The sequence below is a fragment of the Triturus cristatus genome, chromosome 6, assembly GCF_964204655.1.
Source record: "Triturus cristatus chromosome 6, aTriCri1.1, whole genome shotgun sequence".
Classification (NCBI taxonomy): Eukaryota; Metazoa; Chordata; class Amphibia; order Caudata; family Salamandridae; genus Triturus; species Triturus cristatus.
The window spans coordinates 1,685,575,935-1,685,592,296 of NC_140589.1; the positions used below are offsets into that span (position 1 = coordinate 1,685,575,935).

General features: G+C 46.0%; 1 protein-coding gene across 6 annotated transcripts in view; it reads left to right on the forward strand.

Moving 5' to 3' along the window:
• The window catches only part of TATDN3 (TatD DNase domain containing 3), a 173,823-nt gene that overhangs the window by 134,134 nt on the left and 23,327 nt on the right, over positions 1-16,362 (forward strand). For all 6 annotated transcript variants that reach the window (XM_085612876.1, XM_085612877.1, XM_085612873.1 and 3 more), the window contains exons 7-8: positions 11,304-11,359; positions 15,136-15,248. In XM_085612876.1, the coding sequence (XP_085469002.1) occupies positions 11,304-11,359; positions 15,136-15,248 (169 nt within the window). The remainder of the gene's footprint in view (positions 1-11,303; positions 11,360-15,135; positions 15,249-16,362) is intronic.

Genomic DNA, 16,362 nt, shown 5'->3' on the forward strand with positions numbered 1-16,362 from the left:
TCCAAACTTAACGTTGCACTAGGGCGGGCCTTGGAATTAACAGCAGCAACATGTCTACTTGGACTATGCCTCTGCCCGCCTAAACGGAAAGTGGGCAACTGGTTCATGGACCTGGTGTTGGCGTTGGCACGGAGACGTATAGCAGTGACATGGAAACAGTCATTGGGGCCACAGATTAACATTTGAGTGGAGGAGGTGACTAAGTGGGTTGGGGCTGAAAGCATGGCACTGCATAGCGAGGAATTGAAGGGTCTGTGCCAACATCCGATTGCCGACCTTTGGAAGGACTCCCTATACATCTGGGAGCACCCGAACCATACTAATAGCTCTGATGATGACAGTGAAACCCCTACGCACTGGCGGGCGTCTCTCTCTCATCGCTCCACAAAAGTGAAACACCATAACAATGCACGATTGCACTCAGTGCGCCCCTGAATTAAGATCAGTGAGTATTGGAGGCCTCTTCCCTTAGTGTCTTCTTGACCTCCAAGAGCGAAGCTCGCCTCCGCTGGATGTCGAGTGTACAGTCAGGGAATATGGAGATATTACTATTGCCCACCACGAAGAGACCATCAGTTCGAGCTTTGTGTCGAAGGATATCTCTGTCCATGTAATATATGAGCCTGGCCACTACAGGACGCGGGGGAAACCTGGGGCCGGTGGTCATGCCGGCACCCGGTGGGCTTTTTCAAGGGTGTAGAATGTTGTCAATCACTCCAGTGCCACCACTGTGCTGAGCCAGGACTCTAAATAAGTGACCATGTACCCTCCTTCCACCTCCTCCTGTAGACTCTTATATTGTTTCATCTACTACAGCCTTCCCCTTCTTTGGCCCTGCGCTCCAGGATCCAGACCCTATCCGAGAGTTCTACTACTTGCTGTGTCAGCGCTTGTTGTGCTGGGGTCAGCTCCACAATTTCAGACTCCACCACTTTCACCCTTTCAGCTAGCTTCACTGTTTCGCTCAGAGGAGCCCAAACCCCACTGAAACAGCACTTGGTGCAATGTTGTCTTAGTGTCCGTGATGGTGTCCAATATCTTAGACAGCTGTTGTTGTACTGTGTCTGCCTTGGGTGGGGCCTCCAGGTTCCCCTGTGACTGGTCTCGTGGGTCTTACTCTTGGTCTGGGGTAGCCCCAGATTTTTTCGTCCTAGCCTTGCCCATCCTCTGGCCCCAGATCTCGTGCAGCTCCTATGTTCCCAACCGTGGTCGCAGATTACTCCTCCTCAAGGTGTCCCCTCAAATGGGATATGCACCGCCCAAGTCTGAGTGTGTAGTAGAGCTCTATGTGGTTACTCACTTACGATTTGACGCACTGTCGGGGTGCCTCGATCCACTCCATACAGGCCCCAATGATGCAGCCACCTGTCTTCAGACCCATATGTGTGCAGAATGAACCCCAAGAGCGGGGGCCTCCATCTCCGCCATGTGGAGATCATATCCAGCTGGGGCCAGGCTGACGTCCACCGTAGCAGGCAGGTAGGCATAGCCTGTGTCAAGGGGAACAGACTGGGGGAGTGTGCTTGCGCAGCAGTTTTCAGCCCAAGTACTGGCTCCGTTCTGGTGTCCCCTCTAACTCTCGGTCTGGTGCAGGTGTCTAGCAAGGGAACAGCGGAGGAGAATCGTCTAAGTTCCCCCCACTCAGAAGGGAGAGGTCCCAAGCAATGCAGATCCCCTCGGGGGTGGGTGGGGGGTGTGCCTCCTACACGACCGTGAGAGTCCCCGCTGCCCTGCGCCAACACCAGTCTGTGCCATTTCCCCAGGCCCAGGCCTGATTGGACGGTAGCGGCTCCCTCCTGCCTCACGGCTCAGTCCCCCAGCTGATCTTCCCCGGGTCTAGGGTCATCCACCCAGGTGTTCAGAGGTCACTCCACTTCAGGGGGAGCCCTTACACCACTGCAGCCATGGGGGGAGCAGGACACGTCGGGCATAAGGGCCCAATCTTTCACCCCCCTCAGCCTTCGCCAAGCCTGACAAATTCTTGGTAAAAGCATTCCTACTGATAGTCCTGTTTCTCTGTGGAGTAGTAGGCTTCACCTACCCCATACAAATGGAATAGTTCACCATCACAGTCCAAGCAGCACAGAAGACAAGGGCATGCAATCCTAGTGCCTGGGTGTCTGCAGGTCCTAGCATTAACACAAGCATAGTTGAATTACCCCAGTTTGTGGTTACAATCTGCACTGGTATCAAAGCAGCAAATTAAAAATAAATTAGACAAAAACAGATCAGATTTTGTTGTCAGGTGGGGGCTCACCTCTGACATCTTTTCAAATTCATTCTTCACAAGCATTTTTACCCAGGAATGTTTTGTATACTTCAATCAAAATTATATTCACTACTATTGAAACAAATCTCTGATTTTCAAATCTCTGGGATCTCCTCCTGGAGGTCATCTACAATACTTGCGATGTTTCACTTAAATAGGGATCCTTTTGGTAAAGCCATTTAAGACTCCAAGTCAAAGATGCATAGATGAAAGAGCGTAAACGTGGGATACATCACGGAGCAGGCGATAAGATCTTTGTGCCCCTGTTCCTACAAATATTTGAGTTGAGGAACACTGACTGCAAGAAGGGAATTCAGAGACAAGCTGCTTTAATACAATACACCAATTGATCAAATGACACATGTAACTTCTCTTTTTGCATGGGACACATCATACCATGCAGCTTCAGTTGTGCTTGAAAGACAGTCTTTGGCCATTATAAAGTTTCTAATTAAGCTGACAACAATATACAAATTCTCTGGTCAAACAATCTAAAATGCTTGGAGCTGAAACTTAGCTTGAGCACAAGCACTCCACAGGAAACATTAGACCGAACACCATCCATCCATCCTACTCAATACAGATACATCTTATAGTTGAACATCACTGAATTTGCAGCAGAGCTCCTCTACAAAACAAGGATGACACGCAAACTCTCAACATAACATAATAGGCAGTAAAGGTTGAAAGGTTGCCTTTTGAGGTATTTTTGGGAATAGTCTGGTTACCAAATTCTCACTAACCTACAGCTATAGAGCCACTCTCCTTCTTAGCTAACCACCGTATGAATATATTATTTGACTATATGTTTCGAGCGATCTAGGGCTCTTCTGAAAAACGTTTCACTATAACTCCGAAACTAAATATGCTTTTTCCATACATGTTGTTTACTGTCGCACCACTCTGTTATGTAAGCTGACTCTGAGTTTTATGATGGATGCATCTGTTTCATATCCAGATATTTCACATGAAGTATAGCCTTTGTGTTTTTTATGTAAAATCAATTGTAGAAAATTGGGTTACTGGTTGAGTGAGGTGAAACCCTACTCGAGCAGCAACCACAGGTCTTGTCAGGGTGAAACACAAGCAAACCCCAAATTAACCTGTGCTTAATCCTCTTGTAGCTTGGCGCGAAGCAGCCAGGCTTAATTTAGATGCAAGGTGTAAAGTATTTATGTAGTACTTCAAACAGTAATATTGATAACACAACACAAGAAAAATCCCACACCCATTTAGAAAAATAGAGGTAAATTTAACAAATTATTTGGCACTAAAACGATACAAATCCAATTAGTAGAGCTGTGAGGCAATGTGTTGCGCTGCGTCGTTTCTGCTAGGACCACAGCTGGGATGGCAGGGTACCTTCAGGCCCACTTTCAAGGATACAGGGTACCTTCGGGCCCACTTTCAAGGATCCAGGACTGGGGTTGCACCACTTGGGGTAGGGAGTAGGACTCAGCAGGCAGATTCCAAGTGCAGGGTTCAAGGTTATTGGAGCCTTTTCTGTCCCTGATGCTCTGATCAGGAGGCCGCCAACTAGCTCTTGGATCCGTGCCAGGATCGCGCCAGGATCGCGCCAGACGCTGTGCCTTTGATCGCTAAGTATCCACTGTACTATACCAGGGAGAGGTTGATGACGTTACGGGTGAGAAGTACTCCCCAATGCACTCCCTTTCATGGGTCTGGGGACATGGGCAACTATCGCTGTCCGGGCTGTCAGTACCTGATGGCTAGAGAGGCCAATACTGATGGAGGAGAGTTATATTCGGGCCCAGATACGACCAGGGATTTAACAAGGGCGGAGGGTGGAGCGGAGACTGCACCGCATGTCACACAGAGCCGAGTGTTTAATCTCACCTCACAGGCACAACCAGATAAACACCTGCTAGGGATTCTCCTAAACGCACGCTCTGTGGTTAAACATCAGGTAGAATTGGAACTATTGCTAACGGCTCTATCCCCTGACCTGGTGTTTATCACAGAAACGTGGACCAATGTGGCCTCCTGCCCGGATTGGAACTCGGCCATACCCCCAGGCTATGCACTACATTGCCAGGATAGGAAGGATGGCAAAGGGGGCGGTCTAGCTATCATCTATAGGGACCACCTGAAGTTACAGGTGGAGGTGGTTGAAAACCTGGACGCGGAAGCACTACAATTTAGTATCTTCTCCAAAGATACTACCGTTTCCCATGGGCTATTAGTCTACAGACCACCTGGACCAAGGGTCATTTTCTTGGGGGCCTTCCAAAAACATTTGGAGTCCTGTACTAAGTTTGGGTCGTACATTATTCTTGGGGACTTCAATTTTCATTTGGAGGCTAAGAATCTCTCGGACACTGCTAGACTGGTGGATAGTATGGAGGGATATGGTCTTAGGCAGTTGGTCTCTGACCCGACCCATATTGGGGGACATACGTTGGATGGTCTTTTTTCCAGCCATCCTGATCTTTTATATCTAGGAACTGAAGTTATTCCGTGCACCGACCATCGGGCGGTGCTTTTTAGTGTTGGAGTGAAGGTTAGACCTGGAGGAGGTCCACAGAGACCAGCTAAAATTATGTTCAGGAGATGGAGTAAAATTACACACTCTTCCCTTCTTGAGACTTTAGGTACTCCTCCCCCTACCCTGGACACTGACAATGACATAGCAGCTGCGCAGTTTACCGACTGGATCGCGAACGCTGTTAATCAGGTTGCCCCTCTGCAGGTAGCCACTCAGAACAGACGTCCCTCGGCTGCCCCTTGGTACGGCCCAGAGTTAAAACGACTCAAGGTGGAGTGTAGGCGGCAGGAACGTTTGTGGAGAGTAAGTTATGACAGGATCTGTAAGCAGGCCTATGGTCTGGCACTGACTAATTACAAACTCGCCATTCAGAATGCTAAGAGGGAGTACTTCTCTCGGAAAATCTCGGAGGCAGGCAACTCGTCCAAGGAACTGTTTAAAACAGTTTCGTTCTTGGCGCTTTCCCAGCAGACGAGTCAGTTCACACCGGATCAGTTGTTTTGTGATCAGCTAGCCGATTTCTTTAAAAACAAGGTTACTGACATCTATCTGCTTAATACTGTAGGTCCTCCGTCTCCCCCTCATGAGATATCCAGTTGCAGTTTGTCAACTATCCCTCCCTTGTCTTGTACTCAGGTTGAGACCTTTTTGGGCTCCATAAAATCAGGAGCCGCATCAGACCCCTGTCCGCCTCATATTCTGCTTCTGGCTGCTGATAAGATCTTACCTACCCTTACGGTTCTGATCAATCAAGTACTGGCCGCTGGACACTACCCTAGCATGTGGAAAACGGCGAGCGTGAAACCCCTTTTGAAAAAATCCTCACTTGATCCTGCGAAATTTTCCAGTTACCGTCCCATCTCCGGCCTTCCTTTAGTGGCAAAAATCGCTGAGAAGGCTATAAATCAGAATCTGATGCAATACCTCAATAAGAACGATATACTGGATAGGTCCCAGCATGGCTTCCGTCCGAATCATTCTACGGAATCGGCTCTTACCACAGCCGAGGGGATCAGGGATGCAGTGGACGCAGGGGGACGAGCGGTGCTCGTCCTCCTAGATCTGTCCGCCGCATTCGATACCGTCAATCATGAGGTGTTGCTCCAGCGTCTGAAGGAAGTTGGGATTGTGGACCGTGTGTGGGCCCTTTTGGCGTCTTTTCTAGACAATCGGACACAAAGCCTACAATGGTCAGGGTTATGTTCGACCAATTTTTCCCTCCCGTGCGGTGTCCCGCAGGGGTCAGCGTTGTCTCCGACCCTTTTTAATATTTATGTTAGACCTCTGGCTAGTCTGGTCCGACGTCACGGCTTCACGCTGGTATCTTATGCGGATGATTCGCAGTTAGTAATATCAACTGTCGATCATCCCGACCAAACCGCAGCCAAGTTTCATGCCTGCCTGATTGACGTGATGGATTGGATGCGCCGGAGTTTTCTAAAAAAAAAAACAGAAAAGACGGAAGTGATGGAGTTTGGAAAGGGTCCCTCTATCTGGAACTCCCTTTGGTGGCCAGCGGCGGCTGGCCAATGTCCCCTTCCAGTCACGAAGGTTAGGAATCTGGGTGTGATTTTGGACGGAAAACTGGATATGTCTGCCCAGATTAACTGCCTAACATCATCCTGTTTTTATTTGCTAAAAACGCTCCGGAAAATTCTCCCCTACATCCCTCAGACGCTCCAGAAGACTGTGATGGCGGCTTTGTTTATGTCTAAACTGGACTATTGCAATGCCATGTTCTTAGGGATAGACAAGTTTCAGGTGGGAAAGATCCAGTCCCTACAGAATGCCGCTAATCGGGTCATCCTTAATCTACCTAGGGGCTGCCCTACCTCTGAAGGGAGGAAATCCCTGCACTGGCTTCCGGTCCAGCAGAGGATAGAGTTTAAGGCCCTCTGTCTGGTTCACCGGGCTTTTTTTGGGGGTGGTGCTAATGATGGAAGAGAGAGATTCAAACCCTATCTCCCATCCCGTGCCCTGCGGTCTGCCAATCAGGGTCTTATCTGCATTTCCAGGTTTAAATTGGCTAGATGGGGTGGTCGCTCCTTTGGTAGGCGTGCAGCCAGCCTGTGGAACCTTCAGCCTCTGGAATTACGGCTTCAACCTGATTATGTCCTCTTCAGGAAAATGCTAAAACATCACCTATTCAAAACCCAACCATAATCTTATCTGCTTTCCTGCCTCACTACACACACCACAGCGCCAAGACACCTCCGGTATTAGAGCGCTTTAGAAATGTCTTTATACTTATACTTATACTTGGAGTCACTCTGGTTATCCTGGCTTCAAGATGCCAGCCCAGTCCCTCTCACTCAGGCAGCAGGACAACAGAGCACCACAGCAGTTCTTCTGAGTCTTCCATAGGTCCAGAGATGTACTGAAGAGTTGGGTCTGAGGGTCCAGTATTCATACTTGGTGTAAACTTTGAAGAAGCATTCCACCCCTCAGAGATGAGGGTTCCACCCCCCAGAGATGTTTGGAATTTACTTCCTTCCTGCCCTGGCCCCAGCTTGTCTAGGGGCACAAAAGGCAAGTGTGAAATCCTTTGTGAGTATGCTGAGGCAGAAACATTGTTGATGTGCAAGTGTGGTCGGTGACAGCTCCACACACTATCCAATTCGTCATAGCCTATCCTGCCAACACCTATTCCTCCTTTGTCTCACTGTCTGGAAGCAATACACAAAGACCAACTGCCAGTTACACAAGTCATGTGACCCATAATACAGGCTGCAGGCACCAAATTGTGACTTAAAGTCCAACTTCATCATTAAAGAGGGTTTTAAATTGCAATTCTTTATAGATCAAACTTGACGTACCATCTTGCTCCCATTTGAAAGTTATCACTTATTAAATGTAATTAATTAACCCAATGTTATTCTACAGGAGAGGTAGACCTTGCAGTATTGAAAAACGATTTTAGAAGTTTTTCACTGCCAGGACTTGTAAAAGTTAAAGGTTGATATCCCACTGCACCCTACCCTGTGGGCTATTTAGGGGCCACATTTGGGTGGCATATATATTAAAAACAAAAGTATAGGCCTGGCAAAAGGTTTATTTTGCCAGGTGGAAATGGCTTTTTAAAACTGCACATACAGGCTGCAATGGCAGGCCTTGGACATATTTTAAAAGGGCTATTTAAGTAGGTGGTACAATAGGTGCTGCAGTCTTACTAGTAGCATTTTATTTACAGGACCTGTGTAAATGTGATATCCCTTTGCCAAGGACCTACAAGTAAATTAAATATGCCAATTGGGTGGAAGCCAATGTTACCATGTTTTAGGGAGAGACCACAGGCACTTTAGCACTGGTTAGCAGTGGTAAAAGGTGCAGAGTCCTAAAGCCAGCAAAAACTAGAAGATTGAAGGCAAAAGGTTGGAGAAAACCAACCCCAGGATCTCAGGTCCAATCAATCAGCATTTGTAAAGTGCAACTCTGTCACCCTAGGGGTATCCAGGTACTGTGTCTCTGTCGAAGAGCCAGGCCTTGAGTCTCTTTCTGAAGTCTGCCAGCGAGGGGGCTGTATGGAGCTGTAGAGGAACGTCGTTCCAGGTTTTGGCAGCAATGTAAGGGGGGGATGTGGGGGGGGGATGTGGGCGAGTGAAGAAGAGCGCAGGAGTCTAGAGGGTTGGTGGAAGATCAGTCGATGGTTGCTGTAGGCAGATCCTAGGTCGTTGAGGGATTTGTAAGCATGTGTAAGGATCTTGAACTGGCATCTCTTCTGGATGGAGAGCCAGTGGAGGTCTCTCAGGTGGGGGGCGATGTGGGTTTGTGTGGGGAGGTTCAGTATGAGTCTGGCTGCAGAATTCTGCATCGTCTGGAGTCGTCTGAGGAGCTGGGTGGAGATGCCAGCGTAGAGGTCGTTGCTGTAGTGGAAGTGGCTGGTGGCGTTGGCCTGAGTGACTGTCTTTCTGGTGTTGGTTGGGATCCATCTGAAGATTCTGTGGAACATGCGAAGTGTGTGGAAGCAGGAGGAGGCGACTTGTCGTTTCATGGTCAGTTGGCTGTCGAGGATGATGCTAAGTTTGCATGCATGGTCGGTCGGTGTGGGTGTTGGTCCGAGTTCTGCAGGCCACCAGCTGTAGTCCCATGCAGAGTTGTTCTTCCCGAAGATCAGTACTTTAGTTTTGTCACTGGAGAGTTGGAGGCAGTTGTCTCTCATCCATTTGGCTACGTTGGTCATGGCATTGCTGACGTTTGTTTTGGTTTTGGAGGGGTCCTTCGTGAGCGAGAGGATCAGTTGAGAGTCGTCTGCATAGGAGACTATGTTGAATCCGTGGGATCTGACGACGTGTATGAGGGGGGTCATGTCGATGTTGAACATGGTGGGGCTGAGGGAGGATCCTCGTGGTACACCTCATATGATGTTTTGGGGGCGGAGGTGAAAGGAGGCAGTCGGAGGCTCAGTCTGCGTCCTGTAAGGAAGGACGCGATCCACTTGAGGGCGTCTTGCTGTATGCCTATGTTGTAGAATCTGTTGATGAGGGTGTTGTGGGAGATGGTTTCAGATGCTGCGGAGAGGTCGAGGAGGATCAGGGCCACAGTTTCTGTGGTCGCAGAATGTTCTGGTGTCGTCTGTGGTGGCAATCAGTGCAGTCTCAGTGCTGTGGTTGGCACAGAATCCTGATTGTGAGGCATCCAGTAGGTGGTTTTGTTCCAGGAATTCAGTGAGCTGCTGGTTGATTGCTTTGGCTGGGTAGGGGAGCAGGGAGATGAGACAATCATTTTTGAGATCACTGGGGTTGGCGGAGGCTTTCTTTAGGAGGGGTCTGACGTCCGTGTGTTTCCATCTGTCCAGGAAGGTTGCTGTGGAGATGGAGGCGTTGAGGATGATGATGATGATGATGAGTTGCGTGCTGATTGGGTTTGTTGCGAGTTTGTAGAGGTGGTGGAGGCAGGGTTCGGTGTATGCCCCGGAGTGGATGGAAGACATATTGGCTGTGATGGTCAAGGCAGCAAGTGGAGACCAGCTGGTAATGGTTTGGCTGATGTTCGCTTGTTGGTAGAGGTCGTTGGGGTTGAGGGTGGTAAGTTGGAGGTTGAAATTGTTGTAGATGTTGGTGATCTTACTGTTGAAGAAGTCTGATAGGGTGTCACAGAGTTCTTGGGAGGGGTGGATGGTGTTTTCTGTGTTTTGTTTGGCAGGAAAATTCTTTGACTATTTTGAAGAGTTCCTTTGTGTGGTTGGCCGCGGAGTTGATGCGGGTGGTGAAGGCTGCTTTCTTGGCTTCCAGGATGTGGCGGTGATATTTGCTGAGAGCTGTTTTGTGAGCTGCTCTGTCGGCGGGGTTCTTAGTGGCGCACCATTGTTTCCCCAGCTGGTGGCAGTTGCGCTTGGTGGTCCTGAGTTCTGCGGGGTGCCAACTGGTATGTTTGGAGGTTTTGTTGCATTTTGTAGGTTTCAGTGGAGCGACTCTTTCGCGCTGTCGGTGATCCAGGCGGCAAAGTTATGGACAGCCTGGTCGAGGTCTGTTGAGGCCTCGGGTTGGAAGGTGGTGAGGGCCTGTGACCACCGAGTTTCAGTGACCTTGCTGCAGCTGTGGTGGGGGGGGGAGTTGATGATGGTGAAGTGATCGATGGTGTGGTCAGTCAGTTGAGTTCTATGGTGTGGTTGAACTCTCCAACACCATCTAATGGCAATTCGCCCATCAGAGCTCGCCGAGATGGCTCAGTCTGCTAATAGGTCTGTACAAATGGTCTTAAACAGTCACTCTCTTGACAGTAAACAGGTGGCTTCAGAAATGCTTTTGTTACTCTTGCCATGCAGTCCAAGAGCTAGATGAATTGTAGACAGTTTGTACCTTCATTCCGTACTGTCAGGCCATTCTTAAAGATGGGGAACTGCAGATTAGGAGTGCAAGAATCACTACAGAGTTTAGCTTTTATTAAAAACCACCCTCCAGACACCTTGTGTGCCATGGTGGCAGCCTGATCTACACATTTGATGACCTTCTATATAGCCAGGTAGGTTGCCCATATTTAGCTCTCCATACACCTCAACAGATTTAACCACGTATATTTAACAATAGACCAACAACTTTCATGGTTCAGGAAGCTGAATGTATATGACCTTTGTAGACATATTTTCATTTTTTGCATTCTTTTAGAGTCAAATGCACAGATTCCCGAAGGTCTGCACGAACAAGAACAAAGTCTGTAAAAAGGGAGAATACTTCTATGACATTGTCTACCAGCTGTTGTGTGCATGGTGACTTTGAGTGTCCCTGTAATTCTATAATATGCATAGAATTCAATGTATACCACTATTGCGTTTTGTGAATCCCCAACAATGTGAACATCTATATAAATCATCTATAAGGTCTGTGCTTAATGGATTTATGGTGTTTTGTATAGATCAGATCTGTAATTAAGTAATTTTCGTGATGTGTTCGACATCCTGTTTACTTTGCCTTAACATGGTAACTGTACTACAGCTGTGCCAGGGTTCTCTGGTTGAGGGTATAGCACAGGTAATTTTAATTAATATTATTGATAATGTCTTGTTAACCAATTTGAATTTTATTTTTCTAGAAATGTACATTCACGATCAGCTGGTCGACCCACTATTAACCTACTAAAGGAGCATGGTAATGTTAGAAGATCTGTTTATTTAAACTTATAAATAGTGCATATTGTGAAGTTCTCGTTGATTTATGAGTGTATTCAGTGAACGAGCAGGGCATTTATTTATGTATTTATTTGTCGGGTTTTATATAGGGTGAACTAGACCCGAAAGTATCAGAGCGCTTTACAGAGATATCACAACATCAATAACATTAAGTACATGTGGAGCAAATAAAAATACATAGTGACACTAAACAAAAATAGAATACAATATATTTATTGAGTTTTATATAACGCAAACTCGACCCAAAGACACCAGAGTGCTCCACACAGTTGACAAAGCAGCAGCCACACAAGTCACACACGCAGCAAACACAACCATATGGAGTAAGCACAAACACACAGCAACAGTACACACAAGAAGTACACGATAGATAGCAGCAGCCACAAATCCAAGTATGCATAAGTTTACACTGTTTTTTAAGTTTCATTCTTGTTTTTTCATGTTTTATCTAGTAGTTTGAGTAATGTGGTAGAAGACACACCCAAGTGTGAATTGTAAATGTACATTTGATCTCTATAGTACCACTTTTGAAGAGGTAAATTTGATGTGAGGGTGGTCTAGAATATATCTTTAGCACTCCTGGATTAAATCTTGTAGATGTGCAGAGCAAGAAGCAATTTGTGATAATTAAAGCTTAGTATGTCAAAATTCATTTTCAGCTAGGAAAAAATGTCTGATAAGACCATCTAATAAAGTGAGGGTGTGTTACCTCCCCACACATAAATAAATTTGGCCACCTGGGGCCATATTATGGAGAGTGCCTTGGGCAACGGGAATGTGCGCCCGCTTTGACTGCCCCAAGGGCACTTTGGTATTACAGAAGGGCTCTCAGTTGTTTGTGCGGCCCCTTCTGTAATGCAGATATCACTCTTGCACATCTTTGTCCAGCCCTATTATAAGAGGACTTTCCCTCTTGTGAATGGGGGCGTGACCACATGCAAATGAGGTAATTACTTTGCCTCTGCGCCTGCACCATATTATGGAGGCTCGTGCAGAGGCACATATGCCTTTAAGAGGGGCACTGAAAGTGCACCAATAACAGGAGGCGCTCTTTCAGTACGCCTCCTAAAGGCAACCCTTTGAAGGGGAAAAAAGGGGTCCCGTGGACCCCCGATATACTCTTGCAGGTGGATGCTCCCACTCACTACACCCACCTGCAAGGGGATCTCTCTCCCCTCTTAAAAGTGTAGGCGGGGTGCCGCCTTCACAGTGAAAGAACGACTTTGAAGCAGCTGCTTTGTATTTCACTTGAATGCACTGCCCCGAAGGCAACCAGGACTTCGCGGCTGCCATGGGGCAGCGCATTCACAATAATACGGCACACTCTCCCTGTTTGCAAATGGCGTACTTATTTAAAGGTGCGCTGCGGCACTATAAGGAAAGTGCGTCGTATATGTAATACGGCCTCTGGGTCTTTATGGACATTGTATTTCGTTTCAGATATATTCTGTGCTTTAGGCTAGATCTTCAGAAGACTAATGCAGTTCAGAGTAAGCCCAGAGAAAGGCTACTAAAGTCACAGGTTTCATTATGAAACAATCGCCCCCACTTGTCATTTCAAACAAGGCATGACAGCCCTGCCCTGATTAGAATTGATAAGATTCCTTAGTTATTTTTTGAGGTTATTGTTTCAAGAAAGCAGGGTTCCATTCCAAAGTTGTTCAAGTAGCATTTCTTGATGTTATGAAATACCTTGCAGTAAATCATTTGAAACCTTATTGCTCACATGCCTTCTCCACCAGCTCCTCCCCATCTTTCTCCAAATGTGCTGCCTTGAGTGTTGTAGGTTTCTGATTGTACACCTGAGCCTTTACACAAATGTTGGTTATTTTACTCTTTCTTCAGTGCAATTAATTTTTTTTCTGAACACGTCTGTTTCATTAAAGCTCACAAAGGAGTTTCGGCCTCCTCTTGAACAATTGTGAAATGTATTAGTCTCGACAGAACCTTTTAGCCATATCTGAGTTCTTACATAAAAAACGTGTGTTCTGTTTTAGCTGCACCTCCATTTGTATCAGGTTTCCTGACCAGCATAAATCCTTTTCCAATCAGCCTGGTTTCTAATACTAAGTTTTGGGCGAATGGAATTACTCTTTCCTGCTTTCTCACTCACAATAATTTTTGTCCCTACTAGATTAGTCTTCAATCTGGCAGCTCGCCCGATGTCATGTATTAAGGTTACAGTGCCAAAGCAGGATCATGGAGCCTATCCACTCTGATGAGCGAACACCTACCTCTCATCCAACCTTCATAACTTTAAGGAAACTGCAGCGTTAATCTAGGGCTGTAGTTATTAATCTTCTGACTCCTGCAGACCCCCACTTAATTATTATTGGAATCAAGGGACCCCCTCACTCTAATCATTATTGAAATCCAGGGACCTCCACTGAGTGATTAATGAAAGTCGAGGATCGCGGCATCAGCAATTTCAATGATTTGAACCTCCAAACAATAGACAAAACCTAAACAATCATTCGTCAAACAAATACACAAATGATGAAATATTTCATTAGGTTCGCCATCAAATATAAAAAATCTAAATTTTCATCTTAAGGGGAAAGTTTGGGGTTTTCTAAATTCAATTGAGGCTACCCATTGTCCATTCTATATTCTGTTTGAGACACTGCTTCCACGAATCAATCTGAGAACTTAATTTTTAACCTCCAATTTCAAACTCATTCACATTTACATAACATTTAAAAAATGTCAGTTTTACATTTTGCTTCTTTATAAATATTGTATTAATCTGTTAATGTTATTTAATTTTCAAAGCAGTTGCGGACTCCCTGAGAAGGCGCTGCAGACGCCCAGGAGTCCCCGGACCATAGGTTAAGAACCACTGATCTAGGGCAAAGGTTTGAATGAGCATTGGTGGCGGCTTCCTCATTCTGTGATGGAGCACAGGAAATCTCACAAGGGCAGACTCACTGCTGATGGTCTTCACCTAAGCAGCTGCCATCCCATTCAAGGTTTTCATCCAGTGTCCAGCTGTTCTTCTCACTCCGAGTCCTAACACAAACCCCCAGGCTTCACTTGACAGGAATCTAGTCAGCCTCAGGGTTTTAAGATATCTCTGCTCAGCCAGCTATTCAACTTACAGTCATAAGCACCATCAATGCAGCAGCACCAGAACATTGTTCACTGTTTCCTGATAACACATTTACACTCCATAGTGACGTCTATAGATAATACAGCACAATAGAAACTTGCAGCATCTCTTAATCGGAATCCTAAACCCAGTAACCTCTTGGATAATCCCGTATCATCTAAAGCAAACCAAAACTATATATGAAAATGTCATCCATGTTACACCTAATGCCATGGAAGGGATTTCCCTCGCCTGTGATGATTTACAACTATACCTGGACGTTTTAGCTGACGAACTGTGAAATGTTGAGTTATGAAATGAGACAAAGAAATGTGTCCATTCTATATCGGTGATCAACTCTTCACTGTTTCTGGATTTGTTCCCGGTGCCTTGCTTAATCAATGACAACATTTTATTTCAGTTAAGCTATAATAGAATATACATGTGAGAGTCGCCAATAGAAGTGGTGGAGTTATAAACATTAGATGAAGGCCACGTTTCCTTGGCTAACACATGAAACAACAAAACTTAGGTTTGGGAGACGGAATACGCTTTGAAATTCCATGGCCCTGTGTTTCTATCTTTTGTGAACAATTCTTTCTCAAACTGGAGGTCAAGCAATAATTTTGTCTTTGTGGTTATCTTAGGTGCACAGAAGGTGCTGCTCCATGCTTTTGATGGCAAGCCGTCGGTAGCTATGGAAGGGGTTAAAGCTGGATATTTGTTTTCAATTCCTCCATCCATTGTAAGAAGCGAGCAGGTAAATTGTTCATTTTGTTTAGTCATTCAGTATGGCTACCTTATGTGTCTGAATGCAAGAATATAAAATTAAGTTCTTCAGTTAACCCTGCAAATAACATCTAGCCAGCAAGTTCTCCTACAATGTGTTTTTACAGCTGTATTGAATTGCTACATTTATTAAAATGATTTTAATATTACACCTGAAATGGGATTCCAAGCTGGGTAGTATTTTCCCCCATATGTAAATTATGTACCTGCTCTATTTGCCCATAAGTTTAGAGCAGGTAAAACCTGTTGAGCTTCTTTCTAGTGAATAGCTCTAAATTCTGTTTTGTGCACCCTGGAACATGTTATAGGGTGAGAAATTCTAATTTGCACTACATGCCTGAATCATGTAAAACTCAGGATGAAGGAGATCTACCTCTGCCTGATGGGGGCATGTTGTAGAGACACTTCAGATGACAGCTTGCTTTTCAATTAGCCAGAGAAACATGGAGTCACCTCTTTGAGTTAGTGCAATCAAGGAATACAGTTTCACAAAAGCTGTCTTAGGGTGACTAAAATCAAAGCTCTCACTCAAAACAACAACCTCTCCCTCATGTTAAAGTGAAAGATCCTCCCTGCGCTTTGGTTATCCCTTTGCATTACACTGACCAGGTCCTTGATGCCTGTCGATACTTGCCTTCTGCAACTTTGTCTATGCTGAGTCCAAAAGACAGGGATTTCTAAACTGCAAAGGCTGCAAAACCAAGCAGGCAGACTTTGCCTTTTCCTTCATAAATCAGCTTACAGTCCTCCATTTCTTCTTTTCACTGGCTCCTGGTGATGCAGAGAATAAAGCTCTGACTACTTTGCTCCATCTTCAAATCACCAAAGATACCTGTCTCGGAAACTTTATTACTAAACTAGACTGCCAAACGAAATCAGAGATGCAGTAAGGCAAACCTGATGTACAGGCTAGGTTCAGGAGCCAAGTTCATAGAGGCAGGTTGATCTGGATGCTGGGCGCACAACTCTGCACCTGTCTGTACCCAGATCTTAGGAATCTACCAAGTCTGCAATTTGCAAAAGAAAAACTAACCTCAAGCCTTTTGAAAATGGTGTCCAACTCCATCTGAAAACCAGTGGGATTG